Source organism: Alosa sapidissima, chromosome 9, assembly GCF_018492685.1.
Source record: "Alosa sapidissima isolate fAloSap1 chromosome 9, fAloSap1.pri, whole genome shotgun sequence".
NCBI lineage: Eukaryota > Metazoa > Chordata > Actinopteri > Clupeiformes > Clupeidae > Alosa > Alosa sapidissima.
In genome coordinates, this window is record NC_055965.1 from 21,490,597 (window position 1) to 21,505,892 (window position 15,296).

Here is a 15,296-nt window from a genome sequence, read left to right on the forward strand (position 1 = left end):
CAGATATTTTTTCAGATCTAACATCTCCAAGTCCTCAGTTGACATCAGCAGCAGATAAGCCAGAGCTGAACACTGGGCTGGAGTCAGGTTCTTCTCCTCATCTGCTGAGTTTATGTACCTGGGTAACAGAAGAGGCAAACACAATACACAAACACTGCGACTGACTATCATCAAAGTGAGACCTAGCCACACAATAGACATGGGGTGGAGCTCCCCTGAAACTGGTCCCCTTGGAAACCCCTGCAGCAATAAACGTCCTACGTAAGTAAGCATATTGTAACAAACTGCAAGGTTGTCTTAGAATGGTTTTTATTGGTTTCGCACCCAAACACACAAACATTACATTGGTATCAGAAGTGGGATGCCGACCCCTACTGGACAGGAGGAGAAAGTTGCGACCGATACCCCGGCGATGATGAGTTTCCTGCCAAGGCGGCTCTTCGACAGCTCGCTTGCCCATGGCCACCTGCTGGGCCCAGCAGACGGAGCCAGCCTGCAGCGTGACCGTAACGCCCCCGGCCACAGGTGGAGACGAACCGGGCTGATGGCAGCATTCCGCCACTAGAACCCGCTCCACACGGGAGCGATGGAAGTCGGCCGGTCCCTGGTGCGACGGCGGCAGAAGGGCGCTCCAACGCCAAGTTGCCCCGCTACAATAGTGGGCGACATACCTAGTGCAGGTCCGGCTGGCAGCCGAGCTGAATGGCTGGTCAGCGGAAAGAACGGGCGTACAGGTGGCGTTGGATCTGGAGGGGGAAGCGCTACAAGTATTAGAAGACCTGCCACCGACAGAGCAAGCAAGCTGGACCGCAATTGAAGCCGCTCTGCAACGACGATTCGGCCAGAGAATATTCACCAGCGATGCCCGAGAACAACTCGCTTCCAGACGGCGACACAAGGGCGAGAGACTGGGCAAGTTCGCGGCTGACCTACAGCTGTATGCCCGGCGGGGCGACCCAACGTACAGCCAGGGTCTACATGAAGAGATGGCACTGGAAGCGTTCGTGCGAGGCATCCACCCGGAGCGGCTGAGAGAACACCTTCGCCTGAGCGCCCCCAGCTCGCTGGCCGTGGCGCTCGCGGAGGCCGAACGGGTGGAAAACATCTTCCACACAACGGAGTCGAGGCATTGCGTACGCCAGACATCGATGGAAGAACACGGGGAGGAGTTGGAGACGACGTGACAGACCACAGCACAGCCGCCACAACGCCGCCCACGCAAGTGGAAGAGGCCGGCCAGCGGAGACGGATGCTAACGATGTGGCGAGCCTGGGCACATCGCGAGGTACTGTCCCGCCCCAGCACCCCTCACGCGCGTGCCCCAGTCAAACTAGAGGGGGGTGGCATGGCGGGAGGGATGCCACCTTCAAGTTTCACTACCTCCCTGGCTATGGCATACGGCTGGGCCTGCTCAGCCAAAACACCTCGCAGACATATCCCAACATTTTTAAAGAGTTCAAAGAACGACAGGTTAACGAAAATGCTATAGAAAACACGACTACATGGTTAGTGTCAAGTTCTTCTCTTATGGTTTAGTCTAGCCTAAGTGAAACGAGTATGGTTCTCTGGGATAAAGCGAACCTTCCTTCATCAATGAATTTTGACGAGACATAACGAGCTGTAATCATTTTGACTAGACATAACGAGCTGTAATCATAGGGTGCTAACGTGATGAAAGCGCAATGTTCACGCCAGAATAACATTACCATAACTTGTAAACAATCTATTTCATGTTCGGTCAGTACTACTGGTAATATTTGTCATGGCATGTAGACTGCAATTTGTTCAATAAGTATTGCCCAGGTAGGATAGGCTACCCGAAATGCGCTAATTAAAGCCCACAGCATATAATACCACCAAAAGCATGTTGAGTCCTAATAATAATAGCGGGTTATTGTTACGTGGTAGCAAATCATGTTATCAAAGAAATAGACGTAGGTTAATGTAGGAATGCACACAGACATATTGCGCAAAGAAGACTATCCTCACATTTTTCCCTTTGCAACTGCCAAAGAAATCCCATGAACACGGGAAGGCCTAGGGAAGCCTATACTGTACATCAGATGGCCTAAAGATTAGGCCCCTCTGCATAGCATTCAGTGATTTGCATGCAGTAATTTCAACACTGACCTTGATCTAGCCTAGTTTGGCTATTTAAAGCTACTTTATTGGCAAAACACAACACAATGTAAATGAACTATAACAAAAAATAAAGGACTTAATCACACAAAGTAGGCCTACTATTTTACTGACTATAAAAATAATAATTATGTAGGAAGTTTAGAACCCAGAATTGACCTGCACACTACAAAAGTGCACTGAATTCAACACAAATGACTCAATACACTTGGAGGAGGTATGAGTCCTTTCTTTTCCAGATATCTTAGGATTTCGCCGTAGTAGCGTTTCAGTATCGAGCATCATGATATTTATGGCAGGTATCGTATCGAAGTCATAATTTTGGTATTGTGACAACACTAATAGCATTCACTCGCACTGCATTCTGGGAGACACTCATTCAACATCAGACATGTACATCCACCGACGCTACAATATTTTGAAATATGCATTCAAAAATCTTCAAAATTGAGATTGTACACCTTTGTGCCACGCACGAGCCACATACGAAATCTTAGGTCAGTCTGACAAACAGTCAGCGAGATATGTGTGCCACAGACATTAGGACACACAGACAGACACACAGACGCTTCTTGCTTTATCTTAGACATTCTTGCTTAGACATTCACCAGCTAGTTCTTTAGCCTACATTATTTAACAATAAATAATCAACTCATAATTGAGCTATCTGGTTTTGTATTCAGCAGTGAAAATGTTTTAGATTTGTGAACAGAGAATGAATAATGATTTAAATTATATTATTGCATCCATTTGAACAGTTGCGAAGTTATGAAAGTTATGAAAATAGGTGAAATGTTTTTGTTGGATGTAAGGAACTAAAGGTCTCTTCAAGTCCTATGACTGACCAAAGGATGTATACCCTGTTAATGATCAAATAAAAATTACATTTCAATACATTAAAAAGGAAAAATACTTGTAATTCTGAATACTTAAGTATTTTTAAAAGCAAGTACTTCTGTACTTCAATCTGATTAAGCAACTTTCACTTGTATTGGAATATTTGACACGGTGTATTTATACTTTCACTTAAAGGATAATTCCGGTGTGATATTGACCTAAAGTGTGTTGAAACGAGTGTGAACGTATGTCTCCTAGCCCATCTCGGCTTGTCCCCTGCACTCCGAAATCTGGCGCTAGTTAGCCGATGCTACCAACAGCTTTTTCAATGTGGGTGCCTCGGGCACTTTAAGTAAAGGAATTGTGTACTTTGTCCACCTCTGGTTTTATCTAAGTATATTATAATCCCTCCTCTACCTGATTGTTGTTGTCAACAAAAGAAAAGTCATTGTGTACTGATTTTTTCATCCTACAAAATGCTTTCATTCTGTCTTATGGTGTGATTTTGAACAAAAGAAGGCATTTTACTTATTCGTATGCAGGCTAGTTGAACATATCAAAACAACAACCTGTGAGTAAGCAAAGTAAAGTTATTGTAACTATGCTTTGTGTAGATCATAATACAGTTCTGCACCGGATTCTAACTCACAAAATGGGCATGAGAAGCGGGCATGCAAGGAAGTTAAAACTTATAAGATGTAGGTACTGCTTCTAGCATTATTTAACGTGTCAGGGAGTGAGATACATGTTGCCGACTGTATAGCCTAGGCCCATAGTTTGAATTACAGGGGGTACTGGGGGGTACCCCCCAATGAAGACCCAGTACCCCCCAAAGAGACAGAAATATCAGTTTGGGTTAGTATTGTTTTTACATTCTACAGTATTATTTCATATTTTTAGTTCAATAAATGTCGTTTTATCTGAGAACCCTGATACTATCTTAATGAAACTAGGATTTGATTTTATTCACAGAGACCCTGAGGAAAAGGGAAAGTGTAGGCTATGTGTGCATGTGCATATGTGACTGATTTGTACAGTAGGATACTGTAGTGTTGATGATGCCCAGCTTGTTCTGGTTATCAGATTATTGTAGGTTACCGCTATGTAGTTCTTCTTTGGTAGTATGTTTTTTCATAGAATGCTCCTTAATCACATTAAAGATGGCTCAGGTTTCACATATCTCTAAGCAATTGTGTTGATTTGACACTGACTACCATAGACTATAATGGAAAATTGGTTTCTGTTTATACAGTAGGCTATATTAGGGTTGGATCTTACCTCCAGGTCTTATGAAATCTAAAAATAAACCAAATCAATATGTCATGAAATAGGCAATAGGCTTCTTGTAAAGGTATTAGAAAGGAGGGTAGGGCAGACACAGTTTTCTGTGAATATCTCGAGAACCGTAGGGTTTAGGAGGACCATTTTTTTTTGTATGTTAATCTCAAGGGGCCATGTCAACCCATTCCATAACCACTCTTTCCATGTATAGTGCCACCTAGTTAAACACAAAAAAAGTAAAAATGAGGTGTTGTAATCGCAGGTATCTGTGACCTAACATAGTCAAAACTGCACGAAATTGGAAGTGTAGGATCATTATGACACCCTCTGAATGCATGCCAAGTTTCGTGGAATTCCGCTCATGGGGGGGCCACGCAATAAATTAATTTATGTTACTATACACCAACTGGCCTGTAGGTGGCCGGAGACAGTTTTCTGTGAATATCTCGAGAACTGTAGGGCCTAGGAGGTCCACCTTTTTTTTGTATGTTGGTCTTAAGGGGGCATGTCAACCCATCCCATTACCACTTATTTCATGTATAGCGCCACCTAGTTAAAAATTAAAAAGCAAAAAAATTAGGTGTTTTCATCACAATATCTGTGGCTGACATGGTCAAAACTGCACGAAATTGAAAGTGTAGGATCATTATGACACCCTCCGAATGCATGCCCCCGCTGGACTGGAACCCCCGAAAGGAGGGTAGGGCAGACACAGTTTTCTGTGAATATCTTGAGAACCGTAGGGCCTAGGATGACCAATTCTTTCCGTATGTTTGCCTCCAGGGGTCATCTTAACCCATTCCATGTGCACACATGTGCATAAACAGATACACACGCACACACATACATTCACAGTAATCATACGTATGACACATACTCACACAGTAGACATATGTACGCATGCATGCACATGCACAAACACAGGCACATACGCAGGCACACACACAAGCACGCACACACACACACACACACACACACACACACACACACACATAAACATAAACATGTACACTCACACATGCACACAAGAATTTCTCAGAATTATGAACAGGCAAGATGGGGGTGGGGTTGTATAAAATAAATTTTACATGTGAAATCTATGAACGAATCATGTTTTGGTACTTGTTGTCTAGCAGATACCAGTGAGAATTGAGTGTGGATAATGCAATTTAGTGAGACAGTTAGAATCATATAGGCCTTTCAGCGTGATTTATTTTTGTGGAAAAACTGCTGGACTGGGAGGCGGTCATATTTTGTACCGCTCTGCGGTACATCTAGTTAGAATGGTATTTCAGTGCACTTAACTTCTAACTTAGAGTTGATCAAAACAGTTCTCTTTTGGATATATAATAACAATGAGATATTCTGTAGCCTACTGATTATCAGTTTGTTGCATGTTTAGACCTTGTATGTGTGTTGCACAACACATGTTGCACTTGGCGATCACGATGGGGATTGATATGGTAGTGGACCATGATGGTCATAGAAGAAGTGAAGGAGCAGTACCCCCCAATTATGGTTGGGTAATTCGCACTCTGATAGGCCTCATTCAGTGCTTAATTTAGTGCAGGAGATCTATATTAATTACCTGTTAATTTCATCAACCAGTGAGTTGTCTCCAAGCTCATTCAAACAGTGAAAGAGGTTGATGATCCGTTCTGATGAGATGAATTCCTTCCTGATCTTCTCTTTAATGTATTGGACTATTTTGTTGATGCTCTCTTCTCTGACACACAAATCTGGCAGCAACACATGCAGGGAGGAGCGGATTCCAGGTTTCAACATTGGAGCCAGGCCGAGGAGGAAGCGCAAAAAAAGGTCAAATTGCCCATTCTCGCTGTCCACGGCCTTTTCAACAGCAAATCTGAAAAGGTCAAACGTGGAGTGTCTGAGTCCCCAGCTGATCTTCTCCATCAATGTCTTGACTAGGTGGTTACTTGTCCTTTGAGACTTTTCATGAAGAAAATAAAGAGCTGCCAAGAATTCCTGTACACTTAGGTGCACAAAGCTGAATATTTTCTCTCCAGTTGCAGCACTGTCAACGCTGAATATCTGTGTACAAACTCCAGCCTGTAATGCTACGGAAATTGCATCAATATCACACTTTTGTATGTCCTTCTCATAGAATATCAGGGTGCCTTGCTCCAGATGTTCGAATGCCAATTTCCCAAGCAGAACCAAGAACTTCCCTTTTTCTTCAGCATTCATCTTCCCATCAAAGAATTTGTCATTCATTCTCCTAATTTGAGAGACACTATACAGTGTGTACATTTCAGTCAACGTTATGGCAGCTTTTCCTTTGCTCTCATCTCGCAGTATTTCATATTGCACACTCGCTATGATACGGCAGAATACTGGTATGTGACACATGATGTGGAGGCTTCTGTTCTTTTTGATATGATCAGTGAGACACTTGGCCTTTTCGGGACTCCTGGTGTTATTCTGAAAGAACTTGATTATCTGGTCATCATTGAATCCTCGCACCTCTGTTATCAAGTTGAAGCACTCATCTGGGATCAGACTGGCTGCTGCTGGTCTGGTTGTAACCCAGATGAGTGCAGAGGACAGAAGCTTACCTTTAATCAGACTTGTTATGAGAATTTCCACTGTTGATTCTTTGTCAGGTTCAGAGATCCACTCCTTAAAGTCCAGCTTGAGTGTGCTTTCATCAAAACCATCAAAGACGAAGAGAATTTTGCATTCAAAAAATCCAGGGAAATTTTTCAAACCTTTGACGTCAGGGTAGAATGACAAAAGAAGACCCAAAAGGTTGAAACATTTTTCTTTCTTCAAGTTCAGCTCTCGAAATAAAAAAACAAAAACAAAGTCTATGTCTTGATTTTTCTTTCCCTCAGCCCAGTCCATGACAAATTTCTTCACTGCTACAGTTTTCCCCGCACCAGCAATTCCCAAAGTCAAGACTCTTGTGCCTGAGTTGGCTGTGAACATGTCTGCCAGCTTGACTTGTTCATCTTCAGAGCTTGGTCTAGCCCCAATTTGTCTCATGTCAATTGTTGCCACTTCGTGTTCAGTGTTGACTCCTCCAGTGCGGCCCTCTACAACATGCAGCTCAGTGTACATGTCTTGTAGAGTGCAAACTCCAGACTCTTGATGGATTACAGCACAGTGTTTTCTTATATGCTCTTGAAGCTTCAGTTTTAGTGATACTTTTGTAACTCGCTGTGCTGCATTTTTGTGAAGACACAAGAAAAAAAAGAATATAGTGATATAAACATCTGACTGTAAACTTTCATCTTAGGATATACAACCCAAATCAGAAAAAGTGCAAAAAAAAAGAATGTAATAATCTGCAAATCTCGTACTACTATTAGCATGTATAAGTCCCATTTTTTTCTGATATGGGCTTGCCGTTTTCATCATCATCATCATCATCATCATCAATGCTACATGAATTAGAACTTAGTTCATTCTTCTTTGTACATTATTACAATCCAATGTTTCATACACACAAATACACACACACACACACATTGGGTGACCATTTGACCCAATGGTGAAACAGCTGACAAGGTCATTACCTCCTCCTTGTTGAGGCTCAGGCACTGCTGGGCTCACAGCTGAACTCTGAAGATCTTCCACCACAGGAGGGTCATGAGACCGGTCTTGGGCCCCGGCTCCTTTCTTCTCCAGCATGTCCATGAGGGTCTGGTTCTGTTCTTGGGCCGTTGATTTGCTCTGCGCCTGTTCACTCTCTAGATGAGAGAGGACACTGCAACACTTCGGGACGATCAGTGGCCCAGAAACGCCTCCTCCACCCAAGGCTGCGGTTTGCTCCATCCCCCTAGAGTAAGCTGGGGCATCCACATTGATCCCTCCACCTCCTTCAGCCAGACCTGGGGAATATTGCTCACCTCTCACTAAGAGAAGGGAGATGGAGGGATAGAGAAAGAAATACAGAGGAGAGAAAGAGCAGACAAAGACGTGCGAGATTATGGAAGGGGGGTGAGAGAGGGAGAGGCAGAGATGAACGAAAGGGCAGAATGGAAAAAAAGTGACAAAAAGAAAAATGTAGAAGTAAAGGTATTTAGTGAAAGAGAAATCAGAAACAGACAGAAAGAGGGAATGATTTAGAGAGAAGAGATGTGAGAAATAAAATGAAACAGAAATAGTCAATGAGAAAGTAAACAGAGAGAAGTGAAGGAAAAGAACAGTGGGGTGTACTACGAATCTCGATTAGTGGGTTAGCGAGGTATGTTGCGCTCAAAGCCAGGCTATGCTGTGACACTTCTCTGTTTTAGTGTCGCTATATCACCATGGTATCTTATGCTGTCAACCGAACCTGGTCGGGAGGAGGTTATGTGCTAAGTTATAGCTCAAATCGTGTAATCTACCGCACACTGACCAATCAATTGTCTTAAAAACGAAGTTCTCACGTGTAGGATTCTGTCATATATCTTACAGGTGGAGCTCCGCCTCTACTAACATTTTGGATCTCGAATGCGCTTTAATAGGGCGGTGCGTGCAAATATCCCACTATGGACGTGTATACCATACAACAACTGATGACAATTGATTTATTTGATGTTATAGGTTAGACACAAAAAATCACCGCAGTGTAGATTAAGCTATCGCTCATGAATGCGGAAGTAATTGTTTTTAAATAGAGGCGGTCTTGTGCGTCACCATGTTACACGATTGGCCAAAGTCATCCCAACACCGAGAACGCGCACAGATCTGAGCTGAAAGCCTAGTTTGACAAATATATCACATAACTGCAATCGTAGTATCACTTAACGTATACCCCTGAGTCAAGGCTTTGTCAAGCCTCGATATGTCTACATAGCTTAGATATGTCTAACGTGCTTCGTAGTATACCCCCCAGGAGAGAAATAAACAATAAACAAACAATAAATATATATTTTTTTTTCCCATATGCACAAAATGGAGCTTCATCATAGACTGTAAGCTACACACTTACATCTTCCCAGATCCCTTTCCAAGTCCATGGCCAGTTGGTTGTGCTTCATCTTCTGCAAGATGGTCACCATGATGCCCCCAGCTTCCATGCTGTACACCTGCACCATCAAGTCCACAACATCGTATCTGTCGGCATTTTCCAGCTGATTCCATGTGATTTGCCTCTTCTCCTGCAGATAGTGCTTAATCCCCTTAAATTCGGTCACTTTGAGGTTGCTGAGGGTGTTCCTCAGCGTTTCCTTCAAAGCTGAGGCCATTTTGGTGTCCGGTTTATATTTGAAATCACCAGCCATTTATACTATTATTTAGAAAGAGAGAAAAAAATGTTTAAATGACATGTAACTTTGATCTGATTTTGGAAGAACCTCACTGCTCAAAAGCAATAAAATAACAGTCAAGTACATAGACTGACAGCATGAGCTTTGCATTGAGGAACTACATGAAAGAAAGGTGACGTTTGGCAACGTTTAGTCTATTGAAAAGTTTCTGAGGTTTCATTTGCCCTTACAGTTTTTCTGATTGATTAAACACATTTTTTGTATGCAAAATCTAACACACCTTGCTTAACTCTTCACACCATCGTAAAAACGGTGTTTTCATATCAAAGAGTAAACACAAGCCATCACAATAAGCACACAATGTGCCAACTACACACTGATGGTATAGAAAACACATCTGGCTTTTGCTTTCTCTGTGCACAAGGTAGGCTATGTCAGATTGAGGTCATACTTTTGTCATAGTTCTATAAACATACAGGGATCCAAACTTAAAGTTTATTTACACCCATCAACACAAGTTGTTTGAACAAACACAAGTGTGTTTTTCCAAGTCAAAACACAACATATTATAATATATATACATTTCACTAAGACAAAAAAACAACAATCAGTCTACATCATGTCGTCTCTTTCAAAATGTTGTCTACATCACATGCAATGTCCTCTAGCCCAAGGCACCAGGGAACATATATTCTGGAATGCCGTATCCAGGCCTGACATGATGCCTGATCAATATCCCCATATGTAGACAGATTTTTTGCCTGTAAAAGGGCTATTTCTTACTCTTCTTACCCTTCCTCTTCCCCCTCCTCGTCCTCCTCTTGCTTCTCCTTGTCCTCTTCCTCTATGTTCACCTCCTTGTCATCCTCTCCCTCTCGCTTCTTCACCTCCGCATCCTCTTCCTCCTCTTCTTCCTCCTACTTCTTCACCTCCACGTCCTATTCTTTGGCCTCCTCTAATTCTTACTTTTCTCACTCTTCCTGCTCCCTCTATTATACCCATTGTACATTACCTGTGGCTTATAGTGCTTAGGCTGATTACAAAGTGAACTCTAATTATCTAAAACAGTTTTCACATGAGAAAGTGTGTCAGAGAGTTGGCAAAATTGTCAGGATACTCAAAATAGGACCCAAGCGCAGGACTCAGTACTGGCAGAATCTTCAGACAAACACATTTATTTGCTAACTACGAACTTACAATTACAAACTTACAGGCAGACAGTACTTTGACTAGACTAAACAGAGAGATAATCTGACAAAGGACAGAGAAACAGGGGGGTAGAAATACACAGACCAATTAACAGAAAGACAGAGGACTGGACGAGACAAGGTGTGGAAGCAGAAACGGAGGGAAAACTATCAAGACCGGAAGCACAGACCAAATAAGGAGATGGGGTGGAGACAAAGACAGGTGACAGGCAGGTAAACATAAAGCACATGGGGAACCAGGTAAACACAGCACACACAGGTGTTACGGGCTTGCCCGTTACTGCCTCCTGCTGGGCTGTTCTTTCTCGTTTGTGTCGCAGGTTGGGATTAGTGCAGGTGTCCCGGTCAAAACTTGATTGACCTGCACCTATATAGGGCTACCCCGCAGGGGCAGGGGTCCCTCTCTCCACACGCCACTGTTGTTGTGATTATTAATTATATTTGACTGATTCGCACCACATTCATATCTTCTCACCACTGCATTTATACTGGCTAGCTTTTTTCTATGATTTACTTATTTACGTTAATAAATTACTTTTGTAATTACTTTATCCTCGTTTGGTCTCCCACACTACACAAAATGGCCACCAGGGTGGCACAAAGTCACTCCATCCAGGCAGGATCCTGAAAAAAAATAGTGTAAATAATAGTCATACATGTGTATAGATTTGATAGGAGTATGTTGATCATTTGGAAATTGAGTGTAAATCAGTGAGTTGTGCTTTTAGTTTTGCGAACTCAGTGAGTGGTTTTGCTATACGTATTAATAGTTTTAGAAATTGTGCTATAAGAATCTTAGTTTTGTTTAAGCATTCAGAAAAAACTGTAAATGGCAAAACCTGTAATGGATTGATGAACTGCTTAAATTGTATGTCAATTTGAAAGGTGTGTGTATGTGTGTGCATGTGATGTGTGTGTGTGTGTGTGTGTGCTTGTGTGTGTGTGTGTGTGTGTGTGTGTGTGTGGTACTCCTCAAAAACAGACAAACCGCCTACATTCACATTGCTACAGCAACCAATACGCGTTTATTCACGCCGTGAAACGTACACCTACCTCGTCCATTAATTCAATATAGAAGGTAACTGGGAAGAGCAAATCAAAGAGCTCACCAGCAACTAATCCAACAGACCTCATCGACTCCTGCCCCTTACCCATCATTATGAAAATCCATGCTATAAGAGAAATAGCCCTGGCTAAAATTCAGCATTTATTTGTAAATATCCATATTCAACAAAACATACTGACAGAACTAAACAATAAAAAGGTGGGACTGGTAAGGAAGTGACTTGGGCTGAACACACACTCAACCCGGGACTACGGTGTACATTTTAGGACATCCTCAGCTGTCAGAGTCAGGTGTCAGACATCAGATAAAAAGGCATCAGGTCAAAGGAAAACCGCTGTCAAGTTTACGGAATTACACAGTCATGTCTCAGACATCAGATGAAAAGGATTTAGGTCTCAGGAAAACCGCTGTCAGAAGAAGCGGAGTCAGACGAAAAGTTCTCAAGTGAAAAGTTATCAGAGTCAGGTTTCAGACATCAGATAAAAAGGAGTCAGGTTTCAGGAAAACAGCTATTTCTGTTAAATGGTACAACAAGCACACTTTTTTGTGATATAATAGGCTATGAAATAGTTGTTTTCTGCAAGCTAGTTGTCTGTATTTGTTAATGTGCATAGTCTGTCTTTTATTTGGTGGTGCCCCATGTGTTTATTCCTTGCTGATGTGTGTGACTACCCTTACTGTGTGTTGTGTGTGCAGGTTGGATTATCTTGTGTTGCCCACCACTGACATGTTAAGGTGTAAGCTTGATTACTGTCATCACAACGTAACTGTAGGTTCACAGGAATGGTCCAGAACAATGTCACCACCACATCCAGATTCACAAATATACGTAGTAGCCACCATGTTATCCAACTTCATTGTGATGACCACAATGTTGCCACAATGTAACTGTGTTAGGTGGGGTCTGGCAATCCCCTGTCCAGGCTTCGCCGGTTTCCATCCCTTCAGTGACTCTCAAGTCCCACCATAAAAGTCTTTTCCCAGACTGATAAAAAGCCAGGACAATCTAAACACTCACAAATGATTCTCAGTCCAAACATTTATTTATTCTTGAATTTCTCCTTGGGGATCAATAAAGTACGTATCTATCTATTTATTTATTGTGCCTTTTATTGTGCCCATGTTTGCTTAAATATTTATTCTTGTCTTTTTTCTACTTACGCAGATACAGGCAGCTGTGGCCTACTGGTTAGCGCTTCGGACTTGTAACCGGAGGTTTGCCGGTTCGAACCCCAACCAGTAGGACACGGCTGAAGTGCCGTTGAGCAAGGCACCTAACCCCTCACTGCTGTTGTTGCAGGCAGCTCACTGCGCCGGGATTAGTGTGTGCTTCACCTCACTGTGTGTACACTGTGTGCTGAGTGTGTTTCACTAATTCACAGAATTACACACAGAGGTTACACACACAAACTCATACACAAAAAAGAAGGATGTGGTTTTATGCTTGCTTTCATTTTGTGCATACTGTCACATAGTCTGTGCATGTAGTCACGTAGCTCTGACAGTTAATTTCATGTCCCCTCGTCAAGGGTTTTCAGCTTTGGGTGTATTTTAAGAATACATTTCAGTCAAGATTAATATCTGATCTTTTTAATAATACGTTGACTGGGTCTGTGGCGTTCAGCGCAATATCGTACCAAAGTCCTTTCTTTAACAATGTGTCCTGTGATTCTGTGGAATTTACATTCATTCTGCCCATCAGCCAGTGGCCTCTGGTGGCCCCTTCACAATGTCAAGCACTTTTCACAGACACACAGAACACACACACACACACACACACACACACACACACACACACACACACACACACACACACACAAAGACACACACACATACACACACACACACACTGCAGTATGAAGCCCCCAAAGTGTCATGGTGAGGCATTTGTTTTAGCAACTTTGCATTTCCTTGGTAAACATATTCCCTGGCAATAGTTTTGAATTTGTAAGGGAATGCAAAGCATACTGTGAGGGAATGCTTAATGCTTTTCTAAAATGATTAATACATACACCTCATCATACATACATCATAAAATAAAGACACGGCAACAAGAAATGTATTAAGTCATAAATAATATGTTTTCTGTTGCAAAATATATTTCTTCTAGCAGAATCTAGCACAATAATATAATGTAGATCGTAATGCGGAAAATGTGTAAATTTGAAAGTTTTTTTTTTTGTAAATTTGAAACTTCTTCAAAAACAGATTAAACAAGTTACTCCTTTCTAGATCATTTCCCCAGGCAAACATTCCTGCAGCACAGATTTTAAACGGTGTGTAAATATTGGACAACATGTCGGTCTGAGCCGAAAGTGCATCTCAATATGGGCACAAGCAGTGGTCGACAAAAAAAGAAAAAATCATCTTGAAGTACACAGACAATCTGGAAACACAGAAGAGCACACTGTACTGTTTGACTTGAAATTTGTAAATCAGCCAACACAACATCTCAATGAGTCCACACTCATCAACACTCAACACCATTTAGACAACATGTCTGAATAAATGTCCACCACCAAGTACACAGACAATCTGGAGTTTGTAAAGCAGCCAACATAACATTTCAATGAGTCCACAATCATCAACACTCATCATCATTTAGGCCATGGTCCACCTTACCTCAGTGTCCAGAGGAAATGTCCCTTAGTCCCTCACCAGCTCTCCCTGAGAACACAGTGAATTACTTTAAGAGCAGCTTCTTAAAATGGCATTAAGGCACTGTGATGCAAGTCACTTTTACAGGAAGTACAATACGTGCAAAACAACAAGAAGGCTCAGGCTGTGGTTTTGACTCTGCCTGGTTTTGTGTGAATGTTTTCAACAATATTCTGTGCAGTCACATGTTAAACCAGTATAGACTTTTCAATTCAGAAAAATCAGAACTTTTGAGAAGGTGTTGTTATTGTTATGTATATTGTATTTTTTTACTGCCGTTCATATATCAGTGGACTTTCTCCTAACCTCCTCATCCGACAGCCGTGGCCCAGAGAGAGGCTGATTCTGGGCCTGAGCTGGCCCTGATGAGGCCCAGATCTGGCAGCTTCCCCTCACACGCAGGACTGCTGAGACAGGGAAGTGGGTTGGAATGTCATTTTACGTTTTATGTGTTCTACAGACCCTTGTTATTATCACACGTGACTTGATGGCCAGTTCTGTTTTCTGCTGAGCATAACTGGACACTTTCACTTCCCCTACCAGTCAAACACTGCTGTAGCCTCAGTCTCATTTTGTACGTGACAGCAGATCAGATCCTCTCCTATAAGTTAATATGAATAAATATGTTATGAATATGACATCAGTTGGTTTATCTGAAGGTAAACACAAGACTACGACTAATGGGAAGTCATTCTCGTATGACATGCACAAATGTGACCTATAGTCCTTTCTATAGTCCGGTAGATACCAGGGGCCTCAATTAAAACTGTGCCCATGATTCACTGAAAATGCTGCAAATAACACAAAGTGTGTGCACACACAAGTTTTATCCATTTCTGCAAATAAACTCTTCATATGTTATATAAGATGTAATATTATTATTCACTTTCC

At 42.1% G+C, this 15,296-nt stretch overlaps 2 protein-coding genes across 2 annotated transcripts in view; both read right to left on the bottom strand.

Annotated features, from left to right (window-relative positions):
* LOC121718035 (NACHT, LRR and PYD domains-containing protein 12-like) overlaps positions 1–15,296 on the bottom strand; it is a 1,225,568-nt gene that overhangs the window by 655,941 nt on the left and 554,331 nt on the right. The window lies entirely within an intron of this gene.
* On the bottom strand, positions 25–14,475 carry si:ch211-114l13.9 (uncharacterized protein LOC796649 homolog). Its single transcript, XM_042102955.1, has 4 exons — positions 14,370–14,475; positions 9,197–9,493; positions 7,797–8,135; positions 25–118 (listed from the first exon to the last, which is right to left on the bottom strand). Exons 2-4 carry the CDS (start codon positions 9,486–9,488, stop codon positions 111–113), a joined length of 639 nt encoding a protein of 212 aa, XP_041958889.1. The 5' UTR covers positions 9,489–9,493; positions 14,370–14,475; the 3' UTR covers positions 25–110.